Source organism: Cyphomyrmex costatus, unplaced genomic scaffold, assembly GCF_001594065.2.
Source record: "Cyphomyrmex costatus isolate MS0001 unplaced genomic scaffold, Ccosl1.0 scaffold69, whole genome shotgun sequence".
NCBI lineage: Eukaryota > Metazoa > Arthropoda > Insecta > Hymenoptera > Formicidae > Cyphomyrmex > Cyphomyrmex costatus.
In genome coordinates, this window is record NW_017280255.1 from 2,461,330 (window position 1) to 2,486,247 (window position 24,918).

General features: G+C 28.3%; 4 protein-coding genes across 5 annotated transcripts; 2 read left to right on the plus strand and 2 right to left on the minus strand.

The window, feature by feature from the left end:
* The first annotated feature begins 3,204 nt into the window (after positions 1–3,204).
* Positions 3,205–4,389, plus strand: LOC108780282 (dromaiocalcin-1). Its single transcript, XM_018547930.1, has 4 exons — positions 3,205–3,307; positions 3,528–3,632; positions 3,801–4,092; positions 4,233–4,389. Exons 1-4 carry the CDS (start codon positions 3,220–3,222, stop codon positions 4,387–4,389), a joined length of 642 nt encoding a protein of 213 aa, XP_018403432.1. The 5' UTR covers positions 3,205–3,219.
* LOC108780281 (nicotinamidase) lies at positions 4,012–9,871 on the minus strand. 2 transcript variants are annotated; one of them, XM_018547929.1, is made up of 6 exons: positions 9,835–9,871; positions 8,766–8,993; positions 6,277–6,538; positions 5,752–5,898; positions 5,026–5,399; positions 4,012–4,104 (listed from the first exon to the last, which is right to left on the minus strand). In XM_018547929.1, the coding sequence occupies exons 2-5, from the start codon at positions 8,984–8,986 to the stop codon at positions 5,028–5,030; spliced, it is 1,002 nt and encodes a 333-aa protein (XP_018403431.1). In that variant the 5' UTR covers positions 8,987–8,993; positions 9,835–9,871; the 3' UTR covers positions 4,012–4,104; positions 5,026–5,027. The 2 variants fall into 2 exon arrangements, with proteins under 2 accessions (XP_018403431.1, XP_018403430.1); XM_018547928.1 differs by lacking the exon at positions 9,835–9,871 and having other exon boundaries at positions 8,766–9,177.
* Positions 9,872–12,893: 3,022 nt separating this feature from the next.
* On the minus strand, positions 12,894–15,919 carry LOC108780303 (HD domain-containing protein 2). The gene is made up of 4 exons (XM_018547959.1): positions 15,740–15,919; positions 13,620–13,744; positions 13,295–13,463; positions 12,894–13,204 (listed from the first exon to the last, which is right to left on the minus strand). The coding sequence occupies exons 1-4, from the start codon at positions 15,791–15,793 to the stop codon at positions 12,974–12,976; spliced, it is 579 nt and encodes a 192-aa protein (XP_018403461.1). The 5' UTR covers positions 15,794–15,919; the 3' UTR covers positions 12,894–12,973.
* Positions 15,920–17,893: 1,974 nt separating this feature from the next.
* Positions 17,894–21,252, plus strand: LOC108780239 (uncharacterized). Its single transcript, XM_018547875.1, has 5 exons — positions 17,894–17,913; positions 18,286–18,383; positions 18,626–19,451; positions 19,605–20,759; positions 21,206–21,252. Exons 2-5 carry the CDS (start codon positions 18,342–18,344, stop codon positions 21,250–21,252), a joined length of 2,070 nt encoding a protein of 689 aa, XP_018403377.1. The 5' UTR covers positions 17,894–17,913; positions 18,286–18,341.
* Positions 21,253–24,918: the final 3,666 nt, after the last annotated feature.

The window sequence follows — 24,918 nt, forward strand, 5'->3', positions numbered from 1 at the left end:
TATCTGTGCTATCTGCGCAGCATAGCGTCATCAATTCGCATTATCCTGAATGAATTATGTCCATTATTTGCGTGATGCAAGATTGATCTCTGATATTATACGAAGTAATTATTGAAAATAGTTACAAATTGGACAATGTTGGAGAAAATGTTACACACAGCATAACACATTTTTTATGTTAAAATGAAAAGATGAAAAGAAATAGCGAATTGGAATATGATATAATTCTGACATTCCTATAAATCTAAGTTTGAAGATCCTGTAAATTATTAACACGTAAAAAGAAATAATAAAAAATTTTTTTATAATTATATTATTAATTACAAGATTTACATTACAAGAAATATTATAAATAGTTCCGGCATACTTTTAATTGCCTTGTTAATAAAATCAATAAATTATCGATAATTTGACTTTTATACATGAAATATTATTCTAATAATGTTTATTACTTTAAATTGTGTCAGATTTCTAAAACACTAATCTTTTATTTAAACAAAATTATTTAAAGAAATATTTAAATTTGATATACATGCCACAAGGATGAAAGTTTAATGCATACGAACATAAATATAAATTACAAGTTGAATCGCGTTATCACGAGAAAGTATAATAGCTGGTCGCTCGGGTCTGTTATTAAGAGGTAGATGAAGTTTCTGTGTTTGCACTTTGTTGAAACCACCGATATTCGAATGTACTGAGGAAACCGTGTCAGTAGGTTGATCTTCGCAAGTAATTACACAACAAGTAAATGAACAAACATTTGCGGAATTTGAAATTCATGGAAACACAACTTTCATTGAAGATAACAAAATACAACATTAGGCTAAAATTACTGAAGAGCTATATTTTTTTTAAATAAAATCGCCATAAAGACATTTTTCAAGAAATAGAATTCTATTGTCTTTAACATTTTATTTCTTTGCTATAAGCATCCTTTAATTATTCTTTGTAACATAAAAATCAATATCTGCAATAATCAAGAGAAATAGTTTTATATAAAAAATTTGTATAATTTGTATTCTATAATTATTAGATATAAAAAGTCCAAAAATTATGAAAGTCTGACTAATTTTAATGATTAATCTATTATGACAAAATCATTTTATATTTATTAGCATCTCTATTATTAAAGATAAATATGATCAAATTACTCTTATATTCTTCATTATAATATTCTCGTAATACTACTATAAAATTTATATTTTCTTCTCTCTCTTACGCTTCAGTAAAACTATTATTATAATCAGTAACTTATCAAATTCCATCTGAGGTAGACTCGTTGAAGAAAGTGACTTGGCTTCTAAGGTGGGGAGAAAGTGACCTAGAGAGGTCTGGGCTACGACATCGTCCTCGAATCTTTTCTTCTCAGTCTTCCGTGACGTATGATTGGGTGTGGAATATACAAGTGGTATTAAGAAGAAAATATCTCGTGAGAATTTAATTATTCCAAACAAATCACATAAATAAAGGTATTTACATTTTCAATTCATAAATTCCACGGTTGCTTTTGTAAAAAATATTGTATATAAGAAACCTATAAAAAAATTTATTCGTTTTATTCAAAATATCTTGTGCTGACTTTTTACATAAGAGTTTCAAAAATTGTAAAAATGTATGTTTTAATAATACATACTTTTCGCTAAAGAAATAAAAAATTTAATTAGTTTATTAAATTTTAATCTAAGTTAATTTAATAATCACATCTAAATTAATATTAAGTTAATTAATTCATGTTTTAATGTATCAAATTTATTGCTTTGCTTTAATTTCTCTCTTTCAATATTACATATTGATTTATATATAATTTCTATATATTTAAACTATATATTTAATTTAAACAAACGATATGTTGGATATTGTAGCAGCATTGTAGCTGTAAACGAACAATTTTTAACGTACATGTATATACACTATTAGAATTTCAAGGTTAAATGTTACCTGTTAATTCTGTAAATGAGGTTGATAAAAGAGAATTCTATTACATTCCAATTCGTTAGCGTTTCCGATTCATTGTATCAACTTCCTTAATTTCATGCATTGCACAATTACTATTATGAAATCAACAAAACATACCGAAACATTCATGTTTCTAAAAAGAAATTTTTCTAAATAAATATATCATAAAATATTTATATACATAAATTTATTTAAAATATATTATGCTAATGAAATATCATAATATTATTTTGTAAACCAATAGCTTTAATAATAAAAATTAATTAGAATCAAATAATAAGTAAAACATGAAAACTAATGTTTTTCTTTGTAAAAATTATTGCAATTTTAATTGTGAATAGAATTTATTTTTATAACATGATATTTTTAATTTTAAAATACCTTGTTTTTCACTTAGTACAATATCATAGTATTCAAATTTTGTTGAAAAAACAAATACTTATATTCTCAAATATATATATTCTCTTATCTAAAAATAACTTTTCTTTAATATTACATCGTTACGTCACATATGAGAGTACAATGAACTTTTCCAACATACTTGCATTCGGGTATTTCCTATTTCAACATGCTGCTGTAAACTTTCCTGGAGAAAGTCAGACACACAACATTGATACAAGTAAAAAACGGATCATCTTTATTCCGTTTACTTTACATTTCGTAGAAGATTGAACACCGGCCTTTCAGTTCCTGCATCCAAGATCTCGTTTGCGGTATATTTCTTCTTTGGTCTCAAAATCATGACGACGAGAAAGATAACGGAGCAACTATATTCTTCAATTATACTTGTCACGTTGATAGCAATTTTCAATGTGGTATCTGGTACGTATTATGATTTACAAATACAACTTTTTAACAATTTATATTAAAAAATCATATATAAATTTAAAGTTATCTCACTATAATTACTAAAATATAAAAAAATTAACAATAACGACTTAAAAATGAACAAAAAATGTATACTCTATTAATAATTTATTTTTTTAATGTCATCTATAATTATAATTGTTAGTTATATTATTATACTATTATATTTTTTATTATTAAATTATTAAAAATACAATAAGACATATAAATTTTTAATCCAGTTATGCGATTAGATCTTCCAATACATTCAATATAATTTTATTTGCTGTGCTATCATCATCTCCAGCGAATTTAATTGCTGTTACGCCGAATCATGGTCCGTGGACAGAAATTCTCGAAAATTGGATCACCCTTCCAAAGGATCAGTTCAACAATTCTCGTACCGCACGAGTAATGAAGATTGATGATAAGATTTTGACAGTGTCTAAAATCTCCACACAGAATAAAAGAGACGTTTCTGAAACTGATCTTTACCTACTTAGTATGATTTATGAGATACTTAAAACAAATTCAAAAAAAGAAATTAATTTAATAATTTTAATTTTTAATATAGCTTATAAATAATTGCAATAATTACATAATTGAAGGAAAAACATTTTATAATAATAAGAATTATTTAAAATAACGTAATAAAAAAGTATTATTTAAATTAAAAGAATGTGTGTGTGAGATTTAGGAATTTTATAAATGGAAATTTACAGGTGCTATTGAAAAATTGGTGTATAGAGTAGATTATTTAGAAAAAAGAGTAAGAAGAGCAGAAGAATTATTGTACTACCTTATAAATGGAAACAATAAAATGAAAGGTAAAACTTTTTTGATACAAAAGAAAATTATTTCGATGTATATATATGTATAATCAAGACACATCTTTCTATAACAACTAAAATAAATTAATTGTTATAAGAAAAGAAAAAAAAATTATTATTTACGAGTTTAATCTGTATATCGTTTATTGTTTCATCGTTTTTTAGAACCTTGTCCTACTAATTACACGAGAATGGGCCAAAATTGTTATCACTTCAGTAATCGTGATTTCGACTGGAAATCATCGAGTAGTCTTTGCCGTGGTATGGGTGGATACTTGGTCGAATTCAACACTGTCGAAGAAAACCAAGATGTATTCGCGGGTATAATATCAAATTCCAAACTGAAGGGCAGTAATTTCTGGACAGGTGGCATAAATCCAGGGCTTTTATGGGTTTGGTTCAACAGTGGTAGACCGGTTCAACAAGACACCAAACAGACCGTCATCGGTAACGGCAAGTTAGTATCACCCTTAAATAAAATATTTTTACATAGATATATAGAAAATTAATGACGTACATATATTAAAGTTTTTACGTAGCACCGATAATTAATACTCAACATCAAATATTTGCATTATAAACTATTTTAAATTGTAGATGCTTGAAGATAATTTTCAACGCATCGTCGAAACTTTATTCATACAGAGGTGAAGAATGCGGTTCAAGGCAAAAATATATCTGCGAATTAACGGTCGATGAATCAGCAAACAGGATCGAAAGAACAGCACGATTATTAATTGATAAAAGTGATTAGGCGCATTTTAACTGATAAAAATAACTTAATAAATACGAAAAAATATATTTAAACATATATTTTAATAATTTATATTATAAATTTTTTTTATTAAAAAATACAATTGCTTTTTTAATAAAAATAGTACAATAAATTTGTAGATTCTTCTTGATAACGTTTCAACTAATTTTACGTATGTTTAAATAAATTTAATATAATTTCACACACACACACACTAAATTATATTAACATTTATAATATCTTCATTGTTATGAAAATTAATTATATATTAAAAATATTAATGATATGTGTGTTAATCCAATGTATTATAATACATAACAAACTGAAGTTTTACGATTTTAAATTTTCAATTACATATTTTTTCATTTCAGTATCACTGTATCATTATAAAAATTATAATTAAAATAAATTTCTTTTATGTGTGTTTTGTTATCTTCATTCCTCGTAAAAATTAAAATGATTAGATGAGAGTTAAACAGAATCTTTTCAATAATCGTAGAATTAATAATAATGCATAAATAAAAAGAGGTAAAAATTAATAAAATTTTTACGTATTTTTCTCTCAAACCTATTTTAAGTGAAACTTTTAGATTTTTTGACAAAAAATAATCATTATCTTTTTTAAGAAATACATACTTTTACATAATATGAAGTTTTGTTTGATTTATAAATTTTGCGGCTTGATGCGCCATCACCAGACTGTGCTTGCCATCGTTCACCAAAGACAGAATACGGTCAGACCGCTCTACTAGAGCGCCATTTTCAATATATGTTGTAGTCGTTTCGCTATCGGGTTTTACACTACGACAGCAATCTTCAATCACAGCTACGGGATAACCCAACCGCAAGCAATCCAAACATGTCTGCTTTACACATATATCATACGCGATGCCGCAGGCGTATAAGTGCGTAGCGCCAACGGCCGACAAAATTCTTTTAAGTTTCAAGGAACCTTCCGCATCTTCGAATGCTGAATATGATTCTTTGTCTGGGTCCTGACCTTTATGTACCTTGAGTATAAAAAGAGGAAAATATTCCGATTAATTAAGTATACCAGAGATTTCTTGGTATTAGATATACATCATTTCAACAATAAAATAATTAATTTATAAACAAAATATTTAAAGAAATGTAAAAATTCATGTCATCTCAAATAACAATTCATAAATATAAAAGAAAAAAAAAACTGCCAGAAGTTTACGTAATAAGGATATATCTATTCAATTGCTTTACATGTAATATCAGTTACTATGCAGTTTTAAAGAATTAAACTAATTACAGAATCTTTAATCAAATCTATACATATATATGTTCTCCACAGTATCTCTATCATATCTCTTTTATATAAAATTGAGCTATTACCCGTTCAGAAGAAGGTATTATTAGTAGATCTTTATGCAATTCAGCGCCCCAGGTGTTCTTAACACAGTGTTTTGGCCAAAGTATTTGCGTTATATGAGGTTGCAAAAAAACGACGGTGTCGAAGGGTTTTGCCGTTTCCTTAGTGATCTATTTCACATTATAAGATTATCTTACATTTATTTCAAATTATAGAATTACAGAATAAATCTATCTTTAAGATTTATGATTTAAATGCATAAAAAAGGCACCAAAAAAGAAACTCAAATATGTTAAGGAAAAATGAAAAAGTAATCTAAAAGGACATATGTTCAAGAATTTTTAAGACATCTCTATTTACATATTATATACATGTACCAATAACTAAAACGTTTTGTATAAATTTATATAATATATAAAAAAGTGGCAACAAATAATATGTAAAGAAAAAGAATAAGATTAGACAATTAAAATTTATTTTATCATTTATTTATTCGAGTTATTTTACTAAACTATTTTATTATCAGACAAGCATGCATGTTTAAATACTTCAGATTTTGGGTGAAGTTCGCGCATCGCCAAATTTTCAAAGAAGCTGATGTGATTCTCGGGATGCCAATCCTGTGTATATATCACTTTGTCCCAGCGACCCTCTTTCAAAAGCCGATTTATCGGTTGCACCACTTCCAACCCGTCCTGCCCAAAGCCGCATTTTCGAAGTGCCAGCGTGCCATCGATGAAATCATTCTGTACATCGACGACGAGCAAAACATTGACGGGATTTACAATCGCATGTATCCAATTACAGCAGCTGAAAGAAGAATTTGTTTATTGTAAAAAATAAATCCAAACTTTATTTATTTCGAAGTAATTTGCTTTTAACCCATTATTCACACCAATAGAAATGCGAATAAAAATTCTCTTTTTATTTGTAAAAATTCAATAAATGGTTTAGAAAATTATTTTACATTAATTTATACATACATGTATAATATGGAGAAATAAGCAGAGCTTAAAGAACAAAATAAGGTATACAAAACATGTGTGAAACCTATAATAATGGCCTACGCCATCGAAACAAGAATAAAAACAACTACCACCAAACATCTTAATTAAATCTGTAATTCCTTTATTATTTTGTTGTTTTTACGCTTAACCGTCCAAATTGAAATATATTTAATATTGATAATGACCCACGCGATCGGAATCGAAACGTCTGTATGTATGTAACTATATCTATATTGTCATTTTTATTTTTATTCGCAAAAAAATATAAACTATCACAAAACTATTAAGTTTGGAAAATGACTCATTAAGTTATAATAAATTAAAGAGTAAATTATAACAAAAATGACAGGTAATATAACCCGTGTGAAGCTGGCCCCCCAATATTAAAAAATCGATTTTTTTCTTCATGCATTCGTTTGCTCATCGTTTGCTCACGAATGCTCAGTTGGAATTTTCGTTTGTTCACCCTTAGTTCAAAAGATTTGTGAGCAAACGATGAGCAAACGAATGCATGAAGAAAAAAATCGATTTTTTAATATGTAGGGGCCAGCTTCACACGGGTGGTAATATAAAGTCAGCCGCTGATTATCGTTAGCGAATATATTTTTTAATATTTCAACTTATGCATCTTGATGTCGTACGTTTCGACTCCAGTTTTGAGTCATCTTCAGCAACATTTTCAAGTAAGAAAGACAATCAAAATTTACGACTGGAATATCCATAGAATTATTCCAACGATAGCGACAGCAACAATTGTGAGGTAAGCTACATATTTAATTAGCTAGTAGTGATAAAAATTCAATAATTCCTGCGCCTTAACAATAAACAAGTTTATCACAAACATCATTCTGTCGAGTGATTATGAGTTATTAACAGATAAAATTAACGAGATAAGAGCAAAATTAATGTCGACCTGTGCTCTTGGTAGTCGACTTAATCATGTTGCTTACCAATAAACAACATACAAGGATAACGAAACACCTAAAGAGCATCCGGGTAAGAATTCAAATACGTCCTTATTTGAATACGTTAAAAAAAATAGTAAAACGTAGTTCCAATTTTTTGCAGCTGTAAATGTCAATTTACTTTAGACTTTAATTTATTAAGCGAATATTTATGATTTATTTCTTCTTCTCCTAATAAATCAATTAAATTCATAAATGTAAAACACAAGAAAAATAGTCAAAAAAATGTTGCATCTCTTTATATATAAATTATTTTTCTAGAATAACAAGACAGAATATAAAAAATTATTAACTATTACAAAATTAAATAATGCAATGTTATAAAATTCAATATCCTAGTAAAATACAAATGATATAACAAAAAAAATATAAAGAGATTCAACTATTTTAATATTTCCATCTGCACCTAATATTACAAAGGAAAAAAAAAGTAATGTCTTATTTTTTATTCTTTGTTTGCTGCTGTTTGGCCTTTTTCTGTAATTTAATCTCATTTTTATAAAGCCTCTTGATATAGAATGCACACCAAGTTCTCTCCACCGCGTATTTGCTCCAACAATTGTCTAATTCAATCTGGATTTAATTATGAATTATTTTTTTATCTTCAATTAAGAATTCATATTTTTACTCTGAACGTTTGTCAAGACTATGAAATATCACTGCGATAACGAACAAAAAATGTTACATTAAATTGTATTCTTTTCTAATTAAGAATTTTATATTTATCATTAAAACAATGAAATCTGTGTTACAAAAAAGTAATCGGTAAAGGGGATACAAAAATATAGAGAATTTTTGAATACACTAATTATTATTTTATATTTATATGTATCTCATAACCGATATATTTCAAACATATTGATAATGACTCGATTGGAATCAAAACGTTTGTTTTGTAATTAGTTTTGTTAAACGAATTTATTAAACTCTCGTAGCCCTTCTTCATTATTTATTTTTTCAGCTGAAAATTATATGTAGAATATAAAGTATTTTCTTTCTTCTTTTAATCATATGAAATTTAATCAATTTTTATAGAAGTTGCGCGCGCGCGCGCGCGCACATTACCTGTGTATTTCCTGATTGTCCAACACACCGTTCGCGTCTGCGTCAAATAGCTCAAAGACCTCTCGTACCCTCCACTCATCCTGCTCGACTTCGTACTCGCTGAACAATCGGACGCAGAGTGTTCGGAACTGCTCGTAGTCGAACGTTTTTTTAACATCAAATCCGGGCAATACTTTTATCAAAAACAACGAAGGATCGCCATTCTCTACAGGAAGCGCCATGTATGGTCTTAAAAAAAAACTTTTCGCGTATTTTTCCGGATGGAGAAATATTAAAGAATTCAATCTAATCACTAGGTTATCTGTCACAGGGTTCCTAGTTCAAAAAATACTACAGTCGTCTTACGTATGTCACGGTTGCGTTGTTCACGTCAGCATGACGATCGCACGACTGCCGCTTCGATTTTAACCGATTGTTATTTATTTTCCATCCGTATCCAAAGAGGAAATGTCCAATTGACCAATCAGAAAATAATCTAGCATTTGTGTTGTACAACATAGATCGCTATCGTCCTCAGCTAGTCGGGTTACAAGTCAGCTAGGTAGAAACGCGTATAAATACATCGATCAATACAACAGTTACTATGCCCACTGACATATATATGACACACATAGGCTATGAGAGGAAAATCTTTTTTTTCAGTAATTTTAGGGCTCTTATTTCTAATATAAATATAGGAATCGATCCATTTTACGTAAATATGCTTTGCAAAGCATTCTTTGATTAGTTAAATTGTAAGTTTTTTTTCTTGTGATTAGAGTTGACAAAACATTTTGCGCGCGCAGTATTTAAGTGTATCACACGCATAATTAGTGTGGAAATAGCTTCATTATTTTTCACGATAATAATCTTAAATTTTAATGTGCATTGATTTTAAATCACACTCTGATAGATTAATGACAAAACTGCAGATTCCCCCCTCCCCTAACATTGGCGAAACTTGTCAAACAAATAATATTTTAAATAAAATCATGTCACGAGTTTCAAAGTATAATCTGTAATGTTATTATAATCGCTAATAATTTCGAATTTAAAATTTATACATTTTACAAATTCTAATTACACTTACCTACATACCACATATATTTATCTCTGCAAGTATATAGAAGTCGATACAAAATTAATATTTGTATATAATATAAAATATCAATGAAAGTACTGCTTTTGCTGAGTTATACAATATTAACTAACATAAATACACATATATGAAGAATATTTTAATTTTTAATAATGTATTGCTTTTCCGAAGCATTTCTTTTCTTAAACAATTTATATGTAACAGTAACAGAAAAGTAACTGTTCTTCGCAACGCGACAATATGGTATAAGGTGTATGATAAAAATGTTTCCTTATCTATTGATAATTTTTTTTTGTTTAAAAATTATCTCTCAGGTACATTTAGATTATCAAGCTGTACTTCAAGTTGAACCTTGAGCTGAATTTCCAACCGAGCTTTTTTAATAAAAAACCGAATATTTTTAAAGGTTTCATTCAATAATGTGAATTATGTATGCTCGATTTACGAAATTCAATTCGAAATTCCGCTCGATAATTTTGACGCACCTTTATAATTACTACGTTTACACGGTTCGATTTACGCCGAAGTTATAACATCGATGTTATATAATAACTTCGACATAAAGCGTGCCGTGTAAACGTAGTAATAGACTGTCCTACCTTCATCCGGTCACGATAATATATACACATACGAGTTGTACATACATTATATAACTATTCGATTCGTTGATTTCAAATTTCACATTGTTTAAAATATAAATTATTTTAATTATAATTCTTTTAATATATATTTGAAAATTATACTGATTGTTCAATGACAGCATACATATAATTTTTTTATGTGTGTAGCATTCTGTTTAATACTAAAAATAAAAATATATACAAAAAAATTATCATAATTTATAGCTCCGTAATTTTAACTATGCTTGATTAATGACCAATGCTTTTGATTATAACTCGTATTTAATATTTGTACATAACGGAAAATTTACAACTTTGCCATAATTTTGTCATTAAACATTATGCAAAATGTATTATTCAGAATTCCATTTTTATGTATTGAAAATAATTATGTTAAATCAGAAATTATGTTTTCATAATAAATTGTCTTGTTGCAAGAGAAAAATGTTAAGAAACTCTTTTATTAGCAATGACTGCGTTTCTTTAAAAAATAAATCGGTATTAATATTTTTGCTCATCAAAATCTTATGAAAATACTTGTAACAGTACTATTATTAAATTGATTATGCAGAACTCTTAAAAAATCCAGAAACAGTCGAATATTTCAAAAACGAAGTATTTTTAAAACAAACGTTTCGATTGATTCGATTAATTTGACCTCGGATCAAACGGGTGGCGTCGCCAAAGTCAGATCAAGTCATGTTGATTTTTTTTTTAAATAGAAATCTTCATTTTTCTCTCTCTCATTACATATCCTTGTAGCTCACATTACGAACTTTTCAAAACACTACACACAATAAAATATTTTTTCATTAAGTATTTTTCGAGTTATAAAAGACTTGAAAGTTGCAAGATACTACCATCATTCATCACACATACATGTGTATGTTTTATAAAACACACATGTTTAGGACATAAATTTATGTTAAATAATATTGTATTTATAAATAATAAATTATTTATTTCGATCGCTAGCTTTATAACTGCATTGTTTTTACTGTTATATAGTTATTATCATTGTTAATTATTGTAAATCCTAATAATTTATATATAATTTTTAGAAATTTATAATTATTTACTATCGATACTACTAAGCAGATATACTACTATAAGTATATCTGCTCTCTCTCTCTCTCTCTCTCTTCGTGTTTCATATATCTGTACATTTATAATGTATGTCATATATAACAGATAACTTCAACGTATTTACGTGACTGTGAATGAATATTATTATGCAAGACAAGCACACGTACCCGTTATATACAACCAAAAAAAAAAAAAACACTAAGTGGTGCACGTACCAATACGAATGATGGACATCACGATCTATTAATCATGTTTTCATTTTTCATGCACGATTAAATTGTCGCATCATCGATATAATATGATATATTACTTTATGTAATACAAGTTCAATATTTAAGTCGTCAAAGTGATTGGAAAAAATTAAAAATATAAAAACATAAACATTAAATAAATAATTGTTTAAAGACAAATAATTTAAAATAAGAAATTCGCTCAGACCATAAAAAATTTGAATTGAAAACGTCTATTTTATATTAATTTGTTATAAAAAATATAAAAAAATAAATTATACATATTGTTTTGCTTGAGATGTATATTAAAACACACATTATACTTTTGAATAAAGTGAAGAATAAAAAAATAATTAATTACTTTAAAACAACACATAAGCAAATCGTCAACAAATTAATAGAACTGAACATATATGTATATATATACACCTTTAAAAAAATAAAATTATATATATCTATTTATTTTTGAAAGCAAAACTACTCATAAAAGTGCTAAAGTGTTTTGATAAAATATCTATATTTCTTCTAAACTAAACTTTCTTTATGAAATATTTAATATCTAAAAAATAATATTTGGTAATCGCTTTACTGCAACGAAAATTAACTGCAATGGATATAATTAAAATATGTGAAATATACACATACATATTTTACACTCTATATTTTAAATATGAGAAAATAATAACTATTAATTTGTTATCCAGAATAGGCACACGATGCAATTTTCGGCCGATTTTCGAATCAGCTCCGTCTTCCGCTGTACCCTTCACCTCACGCCCCGCGCGCAGTCCAAATGTCGCTCGACCGTCGTGCGGCATTTGGATTGTGCACAGAGCGGTAAGGTGAGGGGGACACCGCGCAGAAGGCGGAGTTGAAAATCGGCCGAAAATTGCATCGCCGAGCTCTAATCTAAAATGATATAAAAAAAATATGAAAAAAATACAAGATACATAAATAAAATTCTTATCTATGGTTAGTTCTATGCAACGAATGATCAAATAACTTAAGTAATCAATTTTACATATATATATAAGCTTGTTTTATATACTATCTATATCAAAACCTTATATATTAAAATTACATATAACACTAATAGCCATTATTTAATAGCGCGTGACATGGTAACGTTTAAAATATCATTTGAGCTATCTGAAAGCTTGTCCTTCCAGATTTGTCTTTAGATTATAACTTTTGCTATTTCGAGATATTTATATTGCGACATAATTGGTCTCTCTCTTCGGTTATGTCAATAGCAATTTTATTGATAACAGGATGTCTGATTTTGCCGTTAATCGCGACAAAGAATTCGTCCAGTTCTCCCGGAATGTTATCTCTTTTTTCGTATTCATATGCTTGCATCAACAAGTCTAGTCTATCCAAGTCTTTAACATATTGTGCTTCAGGAGATTCCTGCTTTTCATATTCCTAAAATATTTAAAAACAGATAAAACATTAATAAATATTAATAAACATTAATAGTATATTGCAAAATCAGAATAACACAAATATTCTTACACGAAATATTTGTAATATTTCAGGTCCCTTATCACCTAACAGCTTGCAAATATCTTCCATAGCTTCATCTTCCATTCTATGTTTTTCATCTGGTGGTATGCCACAATGAGGTGTTATGTCTCCCACAATACATTCAGCTAGGTCATGAATTAATGTCATCTGCATTATTCTGTAAATCAGAAAATATAGAATATAAATAATCAATATTAATAACAAACTTATATATGTATATCAATATCATATAATTAAATTATTTAATTTTATAGAGAAACTAATATAAAATTTCAAGTTATAAAAAAATATTATAATAATAATAAAGTCTCACTTGGTTTTGTCTAATTTTTCTTTTCCATCTACTAGAAATGATAACATTGCCATACGGTACATGTGTCCAGCGATTGTTTCAGGATCAGATATATTTCGTTTTACCCATCCCATCCTTTTCATATGCTGAAAAATATTCTTAAATAAATTTTTTTAATCTATATGATAGATCTATATTAAATCTATATTACATTACTTAGATGTGTTTCTTTCTTTCAAGAAAATGTCTCTTAAAAAGATAATATAAAAAAGCATATATTGATTAGAAAATATTATATTATATATATAATTCTTATTTATCATTATCATAATTCTTTTGTTTGCAATAAAAATAATATAGAAGATGATACAGAGATTTCTCTTTCAATTTTATATTTTCTTAATTTTTATGCATTCTTTTATAACTTTATTATTTAAAAAAATTTTATTAAATAGTATATTTTTTAAATTAAAAAAAAAAGATTTTAAAGTCTTGCTTGTTTATATTGTAAACGTCATCTTAAAATTTGAAAATAAAATGAAACCTTACATCTAGGATGCATTTCAAAATTCACTATTAGTGCTAAAAATCTACAGTTTAAGTAATGTGTATATTATATATTCAGCATTGGCAGTAAAATTTGCAACTCAGCCTTAAGTAAAATATCAACAATCATGAATAATCAAACAAAGGCATTGCTGCAAGATTCAAGATTAAGGTGTTGATTCAGAAAATTATCTAATCTAATAATTCCATCCATTTGATTGCAAGGTATTTATCTAAACTAAATGCAATTTTAAACAAATGAAATTGTATTATAGTTAATTCACATTATCAAAATATTCATAAATCAGCACAACTTTGAGCATATAAATAAAATTTTTTTTAATAATATCCTATGAACGCTAATGAATTTTTTCATTTCTTTTCTGTTTCTAATTTTATGTTGCATATTTCTAATTCTAATTCCCAATTAAGCTCATAAGTAAAAAAAAAATGTTTTATTTAAAAGACTTTCAATGACATATAGAAATATATTTTCACCGTTAAAATAAAAAATATATAAATATCTTTCTTGATATTAATTTCCAACGTACAAAGAACAATGTCTGTTATACAAAACAATGAGTTACAAATTGCTTATTATCCTTACTTTGTTCAAAGGTCAAATATATATAGTTTCATATATCTATGAGGTTAAAAGTGTTACAAATTTCATATTTTGTATATACATATGTACATCTTATATTAAATATCAGCATATGTTTTCTCTGTTTTTTATTTCTACATACATCCTTATGTAAAGATTCAAATCAACAAGTAACATATCAAAATCAAAATATGAAATAATATTTCAAACATAATTCCTGACAATTAAAATTAACAGAAAAAAAGTTATACTTTTCTTATTGCAATAATTTTGACCAATATTCATAAGGCTTGTTTTCTGTGACTGAACAAGTGTAAGTACACTTTTAGAGCTTAAAGTGAAATATGCATATGTTTGATAGTTGTTGAAAATGAGAAAGAGAACTCTAATACAGTCCAGTGCAGGAACAGAAAAAAGACCAACAGTTAATTCTTATATATTTGACAACTGTTAAGTATAATCTCAAGATGTCATAAAACTCATAAGCCAATCCAAAAGTTATATTAGCATGTACAGATATTACTTAAGAGTCTTAAAATAAAAACCAGCTATGAATATTATTTAGAGAGCTGTATTAGTATCTTAAGATGTTACTCGAGACGAACTTAAAGTAAGAACAGACTACAAATATTGCTCTTCAAATCTTCATCAAGAACACCTCTAATCATGATTCTTTATAAACCAGTGTTGTATACAATCATGTTTAAAAAAAAAAGATCTCTAGGTCATAAATCAACATAGGCAAATGCTAGATGTCTTCTTACATAAGTATCTGTCTTTTCTCTTCTTTTTTTAAACTTACAATAGCATTCATCTTTCTCTCTTCTTTACAATATTTCTATTTCCGTGAAGAATTTCAAAAATAACTGTTCTTGCCAATGCTATTTTACATATTATTCTTTTGTCTATTGATTTGAGGTCACTTGGGAAACATAACGTAAACGTCATGATTTGACAACTGCGAGCATTTCCACATCATCTCAGAGCTTACCTTCAGCCGACCAACTAGCTCCATAAACTCCTGTAGTCTCTTTGTGTCTTGCATGGCGATCGGTTAAAATTCTCGTAACAGCTCTGTCACCGACAATCGTACCAAATCGTACCGCGTTGCTCTTAGATGAATTACACAGAGCTATGGCTATATCACTAACAACCAAGAAATGTCACAGAGCGAACGTGAACTGACAAAAAAATTAAGCGGGAACCGGGAAATGAACTGTGAACAGTCATCACGACAGCCAACCACGACATGATTATTTCTCTGGTTGACTTCTGGGTTACATTCTCGCCACCGTACTGGCTGCAATACTAGCATTGTCAGCACGGCAGCCAATACGATGGCAAGAATTTAATCTAGCAAGAAAACAAGCATTGTGTGTCGCCTGCTTTTGTCCACGATGCTAAAAATCGATCCGAGTCCCGAAGAAAGAAATCATTAACAAATCAAATCACATCACATTTGAGATCTTAGATTCATTTTTAGCATCGAGGATACAGGATTTTGAAATCTGGATCGAGAAAGTCAATCAACATGTAGTTTTTATTTAGAAAAACGGCAAATTGAGTGACTACACGATTCCCGATCCAAGAAATCAGACCAAATTATTGAATCCAGAAATGTGTAGCCAATCATCTTGCATTTCTGTAGAAACCATTTTTCCGTAGAAACTATACGTTTCTCGTTTTGACATCGGGAATCGGGCTGAGTTCTAGCAATGTGGAGTCGTGGAGACCGTGGTCACAGGACTTTGTAGACGCAGGGCTCAGGGCCGATTGTTCCATCTTTTGGTAAATTTTACCTGTCAGGCTGGACTCTGGAGTCACATTTGAGCGGAAATCTACAGCGGAACGGAACAGCGAGACCAATCACAATCGCAGAAAATAAAGCAGCGGAATGATTGTAGGATTCTGATTGGTTTCACTGTTCCGTTGTAATTTCCGCTCCATGTGACTTCAGCCTCAAGTAAGTAGCAAGATTACCCAATCACATGCGCGAATTACTCTAACAGGTATAAACTTTACCGAAAGATCGAACAATCGGCCCCATGGTTGTAAAGGTTGATTTATACTGGCCGTAAACTGTTAACTTATGCCGTAATCTGTAAAAATTGACCAATCACAGTCGAATGAGAGGGGAATAATCGATTATAATTGGTCAATTTTTACAGTTTACAGCATAAGTTAACAGATTACGGCCAGTATAATCCAACCTTAATACTTCCACCATGATCAGCCCTCAAAAATTGTAGTGCCTTGCTAGGCTGCGTTCCAAAACGCAACTTCGGTAACTGAAATCTATAGTTGACGTTATGTAAACTATAGCTTTTTAGCTATACCAAAGTTATGTTTTGAATGGTTTTGGAACGCAGACCTACAGCAGCCGTTTGCTGGAAAGTCGGAAGTCGAAAGTTGCACTCTAAACTCGAATCTCAGACGGAGAAATCTATAAAATTCGGGTATTCACCGTTATTTAGTAACATTCAAATGAAAAAACGTCATTGGTGCCTTGACGTCCTTTGATGTCACTATATACACATATTCTTTATACATATATATTGATTAAATGCTGAATATACCATAATAAAATTTTCAACGAAAGGATTATATTTCAGATTACGAATTATTCTTATTCAGTAAGTAATCTAATAAAATACTTAGGAAATTTAAGAAAAGGAAATGCTGTATCGTAACCCTGCAGTCCTGTTGATCCATTTCGCTAAATTGTGTTTTGCCTCAATGAAAATATAATTACAACCGATCGCATTAAAGTTCGCGTTAGATGATGGGAAAAATTAAATTAAATTCTTTGATGCATTATCAACACGTTAAAATTGCTGACATTCTGAAATTTCTCTTGGGAATCCCAATCTTTATAAGACGTTTTAACGCGATTCAGTTTCACAATATTGATCGTTATTTTTGGATTAGTATATACATACATATAAGAGCTGACAGCTGACAGAGGTGTAGTCATTCTAAGCAAGTATAAGGGTCTACGCACAATAGGAGAATTATTAGGAACAGATATTAAATATAAGAATTTTAACCTATCAGAATTGTGTACTGTGGAATGTGCGCTTTCTGACAGGTTAAAATTCTTATATTTAATATCTGTTCCTAATATTTCTCCTATTGTGCGTAGACCCTAAGAGATCAGTGAGGGATGTGAGCGCTTTATATAGTTATAGTTTATAATTAAAGCATGTAAATATATATATATGTAATGATTTTTATATAATACTACTAAATATTTCATATAAAAAATAATATCGAAAAAATACTAGAATTTAATATATATACATACAAGGTTAAGATTCATCAAGAATGATGTCATCCTTAAATTAGATAAATGGCGCATAGCAATATAAGTGTCATAATAGATTTCAAGTAGATGCAAAAAGATTTGTTAACAAGAACTTTTGAATGATATTTAACCGACAAATAATTTTGTAATCTAAATTTGTCAAATTATCAAGCATTATTTTAACAGAAAGATTAAAAAACATTACTTAATTGTTAATATAATTTTTTATTTAGCAAAAAAAGGTTACTATTATAACTGATTATAACATCTAAAAAATTTTGTGATTATAATGGCTGCAGAGAAAGAACAGGAAGACACAGACATACTTTGGGTAAGTTGACCTTTAATACATTATACGCAACATTATACTGAACTCAAAACTTTTTATGTTAAACTTAATTTAACAAATATTAATTAACTATATTCAGTTTATTTATTTCTATTGTTCTAAAAATACAATTTAAAACTTGAATTTAAATGACAATGAAAGAATTAATCACTTAATAATTTTTCTCAGTTTTACTACATACAAAAATGTTTGATATGTTGTTTAATGATACATTTGTGTTTTAGGAAGATATGACGACTTTTGCTATACAACAACAACAATGCTTATTTGAACTACTTCCCGACTGCATAATATATAAAGAGAACGAACATGAATATCTAAAACAAAATATTGGATATGCAATTTATGGTCCACCACAGAATACCGAAAGTACAAGTACAAAAGAAGATCACGTTTATTGTAAAACAGAAAATCTAAATGATACAGATGTAGTTGGGACAGTAGGTTACACAGAAGATGCACAAAAAGTCATAAATAAGATATATGATAAAATACGAACATCTTCAGTAAAAACTGATGACTCTGGGTCGATTTATTGTGGTGTAATTTATAATATGGTATTCCGTCCTAAAACAAAAAATGTGAAGTCCAAAAAAAAAGCAAAAGAAGAAACAAACAAAGATAAAAAAGATCTGCTTATCGTAATGCCTGTCCCTATTTTTACAATCAGGAATAAGAAAAAATATGAAACTGCAAAAAAGGCAAAACAAGAAAGTACATTAACTGTTGCTGAAGTACAGTATGAAACATTGTACATTGATGTCACTGGCAGAGTATATAAAAATTGGACAGACTATAAAGAAAATAATAATTTACCAGAGAGTACTATGGTTCTTCCAAAACATGGTTTTTATGAATCAGATCCACATTATCTTCCTACAGAAGATTATTCGACAGTTTGGTTAGAAATCCTGGAGTCTCCTTCATGTAAATGGAAGACAAAACTCTGCAAGGGAATAGATTTTGCTTCTACTGTCGTCGGATGTGGCACAATTGGTTTGAGTATTGCAGCGCTGTTTACACCTCTTGCACCAGTTGTTGCTATATCAGGTAAATTGTCCTCAGTTATTGCAAAATCAATTTATCATGTTAAATATTAATTGTATAAGTCATGATTTATTATTTTGTACCAGTTTATCTCAATATTATGTAATATATAAAAATATAAATGAGTATTGCACTTTACTTTATCACGTTTATTAGGTGTTGCTGCTGCTGGTGTGACTGGTGTTTGGTCATTGAGTCGGAATACCCATCAATTAGTAGACCGCAGTAGCCATGAAGAATCTATTCATGTCTTAGACAGAGAAGCATTTGGACATTACCTCAGCATGGCCAGTACTGCATTTGGTTTAGGAGCAATTGGAGGGACAGCTATTATTTCCAATGTTGCTGCACGTGGTATGTCAGTAAATACCTTAGCAAGAGTAGCATTTAATACCGTACAAGGTGGCAGTCTGATCTTGAGTGGTATTGGTATCATATATCAAGGTCACTTTATGTATGATAAGTATAAAAAGGATAAAACTGTCAGTGTCATAGATGCATTAAATTTGGCGACGCATCTTATGTTCTTTTACGGGTCAGTAGTTAAGGTTAAATTCGCCAGCGACATAATCGAGAGTACTCAGGGTAAAGTTATCAATGACTATAAGGAAACATTAAACACCAAACGTCTTCGTAAAAAATTCAATAAAATTGCAAGGCAAGCTGCCGAGAATAATACATGTAAAATATCCGAAAATGCCGAAGTGATACTTTATATAAAGCAACGTCAAGAGCTTTTGTCAAATAAGTTTGTAAGTACTACCGGCAGTGAACGGGTAGACAGTACTTCACCTAAAATTGTATGGTCTGTTGACCGTGGTAAATTAACAGTCAATGGTATGGTATTGTTAGATCCTATCGAATTTGTTACTCATCTTATAAAACTGGGCATATTTGTGGGAATCGACCAAAACGATTCATCTGGTCCACTAAATAATGCTAATGAATCTGTCGTTGAACAATTAATGAAAGTATTCTGTGATTTATTATCGAACTTCTATTTGAGCGATAACTGTCCTAAAAGTGAAAAACTACCGATAGTGCCTGACTTTGAACCTTTAATAAGGGAGATTAGCTCCATGCAGATTAATGAAGATTACTTGAAGATGCTGTTTAAAATCACTGAAAAATTAATGAAACGTTCCAAAGATATGGCCGATTTTTTACTCCTGACTTTTGCTTTTGTTTGGCAGTATTGTAAAGCAAACGTAAAACAGTGGGGTATGACTTTATGCCCGGAAAGCGCTTCCAGCAACAAGATTTTGCAAAGAATTATTATTGCTGTTTTTGAAGCCATTGATATGGTGTCTAGTAATTTATATCGTGCTTTTGAGAAATATATAGCTTCTGTTTTGCATAAAAATAATTAGAGAATATGAATTCTAAATAACTAATATAAAAAAACGAAATTAGGAGAATTATATACACAATAGTTTAGTAATAAGCAGCAATTGTTATAGAAATATATACTAGATAGCAAGAGAAATGCATAGAAATATTTATAGCATCAATGAAGTTTAAGCTTTAAAGTAGGATAATAAAGTTTCGAGATGCACACTGTTTATATCAAAATATGATTAAATAGGTATTAAATTGTCAATTTTTTTATAATTTGTATTAAATATATTATCAGAAATTATGTTGGTGGAAAACGAATTTTTATCAAGAGAATCACACTAATATCCTGCATTAAATATATTCTTAGGAAATCTTATATGTACTTGTGGACAATAAGGTTGTAATACTTTTTTTAATAGATTTCGGAGTGCAGCCTATTCGTCAAGCAAATGATTCTTACTCATGAATTCATAAATAAGAATCAATCGTTCAGTGATTAGGTTGCATTCCGAAATCCATTAAGAAAAATGTATTTATTGTAATCTTATTGTCGACGAACATACGTATATTTTTGAAACATATCTTTTGATATCAAAATGTTTTAAATAAATTAATAATATATTATATATTTTAAGAGTATTATATATGATACGGGTAATACCTATGTCTAAGCTCTAAGCTATTGTATAGGTGAACAATTTTAAATCCTTAAAAATGTACTGTCTTTGTGCCTTTATAATTTAGTCTTTTTTTATATTACGTCTAGATTATATGATATTTCGAAAGTGTTATGAAATTAATATATTTTCTTCCTTTGCATTTTATATTTTTTTTCGTTAAGATTAATATTAATTCCTAATTCTAATAAGTAAAGTTCTACAAAATATTAAATATAGTGGACGAAAAAAATTAAAAAATGTAACAAAATATTTTATTAAATATTTAACTTTGTAAAGAAATGTAAGATTTCTATCTATAAAAGATATACTTTGAACTATGTACTTTATTGTTCTGTTATAAAAATCAAAAGAAAATAAATAAGTAAAAAAATATAATCATTTCTTGACAAATTAAAATAGTTAATCTGTGATTATACATCTAAAAAGGTATAATTATTTATCGTATATATATTCATAAAGAAAAGCCCCCTATTATGAGATAGGTGCCTAATATAAGATAGCGACGTTTCTGCTAAACCAATAAACGCTATCTATTGATTCCACTATGAAATTATTGCTCTTGGATTGAAAACTATTTAGTGGACAATTCATTGTTGGATCAACGACCTACAGTCGTTGTAAAATAAAATTTTAGGATTTAGATGTCTTCAAATTTTATTGAGTCTTTAATCTTTGTTTATTATTTAATAAATAAATATTTGGCAATAAATTCTTCATGTAGTGATAGAGTAAAGTATTAATAGAGAGAAAAATACGGAATATGTTGAATTGTTCAATTGTAAAACCGTAAAACGTAATACTCGTAATATGAAACACACCTAGGGTATTTCTAATGATCTATACTTCTGTGCCTGAGTGAAAATCGATGCTAAAGTATAAATGTTATTGTACAATAATAAAAAGGATAACCGAAATGAACATTAAGGGTCTGTTTCTGCGATACTTCGTTCCAACTACCTGAAGACAAGTTCTGAGTACAATGCATCGCATGCTCAATTTGCGCGCGCACAGGCTGTACTCGTTTGTGTGTATTTTAAAAGCATTAAATAAAATTAAAAAATTTTTTTAATTGTAATGTCTTTGCGCTTTATTATCGATTTCTCGGAGTGTATCATTAAGAGCACAGTTTTTTTACTTTGCGATTTGTTAACCTTTTACATTTTTTAATTAAAAAAAAATAGATTTTGAATTAAATTTTACATAACACTATCTTAAAGCTTATTAAATTCCTTTAAAAATGACCTATTATTATTTTAAATTCTGCCGACAAACTTCTAACATTTACTTAAAATGAACTCAATATAATAGGATCTCATATAATAGAAGCCTTTCCTTTACATATGTTAATTCTTTTATTACAGTGAATTTTATTTTAAATTAGTACACATACCTATATTAAGTCTTTTTTTATAAATAAGCTTTAGTAATATACTTTTTATTGTTCTCTTTTTGTAAAGGTACCTTTTCTTTTTTGTCTTCTTTAATTTCGTTTTATTTTTCTCTTATTAATAAAGAAAAGGAAACAAAGAGAAATGTGTTTTCTTTTTCTCTTTATAAAATTTAATTATGAAATTAGCTCGTCGTTAGGGCGTGATGGGATTTCCACCCAGATGCTTTCCAGATGTCATATCATTTTTGTTTAACGTTCGATAACAAAGATGGAGCGATATATGTATATGTAATAATATACTAAATATTAAAAAAATTAATATTATAAATATAATATATATTGTGAGTATGTTATAAATATAGTGTTCTTTATATTATTGGTTGTATTCAGCAGAACGTTTATTTTGCAACTGTTGCAAGTTTTCTTCGCGCTGATTGGATTATAGTGATTATACTTTCAAATCTAGAAAAAATGATCCTATCTCAACAGGCAATCATAAAACTATTCTAAAACTGTTATGTTTCACTGAACGCAGCCGATGTTACTGGAAAGTCGAAAATTGAAAGCTGCACTCAAAACTCGAATTATCTCAGTCAGATGAAGAAATTTACAGAATTCAGGTATTTATCGTTGCTTATTGTAATATACAAATGAAAGACGTCATTAATGCCTTGATGTATCTTGATGCCTCTATATATATATATATATATATATATAAATATATATACAAATTCTTTATTAGATAATTGCTCAATATACTAGAATTATCATATTCAACGAAAGAGTTGTATTTAAAATAACGAGTTGTGTTACTATAACTCAATACGTATTCCGTATATGAAATATTTAGGAAATCTAGGAAAAGAAAATGTGTGTTATATAGCGTAGCTCTCCAGTCCTGTTGATCATGTTGCTAAATTGTGTTTTGCCCATGGTGGAATTAATTGAAAAAAATTACGCTACAAAGTTACATAATGAAATCATATGATTAAAATGTGTAAATCACGTAACGGATTGTTCCAATCATAGTATGTGATTTTTTTAAATTACATAATTTGAAAAGTCATACGAGATAATGTGTTTTTTTGTTTCTATAATTCTATTGCGTTTAATTATTTAAAATTCGATAATTCTATAAAATTATATGATACAGATGAAATATTATTTTTAATATTATGTGATTTTAAAAAATCACTCACTGATTTGGAACAATCCATTAAGAGATTTATTATTTTAATTACATAATTTTATGTAACTTTGTGACCTGATTTTTTTTCAGTAAAGCTCCCGTATATGCGCAGTAGAAAATTGAATTTGGGAAACATTTAATTGACTATTTCAGTATAACCAGCGCTATTATATACGCAAGAAAGTGCATATTGGAGAACATTGATTGGTTGTTTCCAGTATTGCTAACGTCATTATGTCCAATGTTTCATTTCATTAATTCTATCTTATAGTTTTGCCCTCTCATTAGGACATAAATCAATAAAAATATATTTATAACCGATCGTGTTAAGGTTCATATTACGGAATATAGCATAAATTAGATTAAGAGAAAAATTGTTTGATGCATTATTAGCACAATAAAACGTTGATATTCCAAGATTTTCCCGGGGAATCCCGAATTTCGTAGAGCGCTGTAACTCGATTCAATTTATCATGAGCTGTTAACAGTCAGAGATAATGATTTTTAGATTAGTACCATTATATAAGAAGTCGTGGCAAAGAGTTGTTCTAAACAAGTATAAGAAATCATAGTAATTATAAGGTAAGCTTTTATATTTAAAAAATTATATTTTATAATCGAAAAAATATTGATATCTGTAACGATTTTAATATAATGCTACTAAATATTTTTTAAAAATAATAAAATTATTAATTATTAAACTAGTATCAGAATTTATTCGAAATTCCAGATAAAAGATTCGTTAAGAACGATGTCATTTCTTTAAATTAGTAAGTGGCATATAATTTGTAATATATAATAAGTATCATCATAGATTTCAAGTAACAATAAAAAAATTTTTTTAACAATAACTTTTGAATGCCAAGCGACCGA

Excerpts from the sequence above, each read along its gene's own strand:
- LOC108780282 (XM_018547930.1), top strand. The coding sequence starts at position 3,220 with ATGAAGATTGATGATAAGATTTTGACAGTGTCTAAAATCTCCACACAG. Across the intron at positions 3,308-3,527 it reads AACTGATCTTTACCTACTTA|GTGCTATTGAAAAATTGGTG; the intron begins GTATGATTTATG and ends GGAAATTTACAG. Across the intron at positions 4,093-4,232 it reads ACCGTCATCGGTAACGGCAA|ATGCTTGAAGATAATTTTCA; the intron begins GTTAGTATCACC and ends TTTAAATTGTAG.
- LOC108780281 (XM_018547929.1), bottom strand. The coding sequence starts at position 8,986 with ATGGCGCTTCCTGTAGAGAATGGCGATCCTTCGTTGTTTTTGATAAAA. Across the intron at positions 5,899-6,276 it reads AACTTCACCCAAAATCTGAA|ATCACTAAGGAAACGGCAAA; the intron begins GTATTTAAACAT and ends AATGTGAAATAG. Across the intron at positions 5,400-5,751 it reads TAATACCTTCTTCTGAACGG|GTACATAAAGGTCAGGACCC; the intron begins GTAATAGCTCAA and ends TTTATACTCAAG.
- LOC108780303 (XM_018547959.1), bottom strand. The coding sequence starts at position 15,793 with ATGCAAGACACAAAGAGACTACAGGAGTTTATGGAGCTAGTTGGTCGG. Across the intron at positions 13,745-15,739 it reads AGCTAGTTGGTCGGCTGAAG|CATATGAAAAGGATGGGATG; the intron begins GTAAGCTCTGAG and ends AATATTTTTCAG. Across the intron at positions 13,464-13,619 it reads GAAAAATTAGACAAAACCAA|AATAATGCAGATGACATTAA; the intron begins GTGAGACTTTAT and ends TCTGATTTACAG.
- LOC108780239 (XM_018547875.1), top strand. The coding sequence starts at position 18,342 with ATGGCTGCAGAGAAAGAACAGGAAGACACAGACATACTTTGG. Across the intron at positions 19,452-19,604 it reads ACCAGTTGTTGCTATATCAG|GTGTTGCTGCTGCTGGTGTG; the intron begins GTAAATTGTCCT and ends CACGTTTATTAG. Across the intron at positions 20,760-21,205 it reads AGCCATTGATATGGTGTCTA|ATTTCGGAGTGCAGCCTATT; the intron begins GTAATTTATATC and ends TTTTTTTAATAG.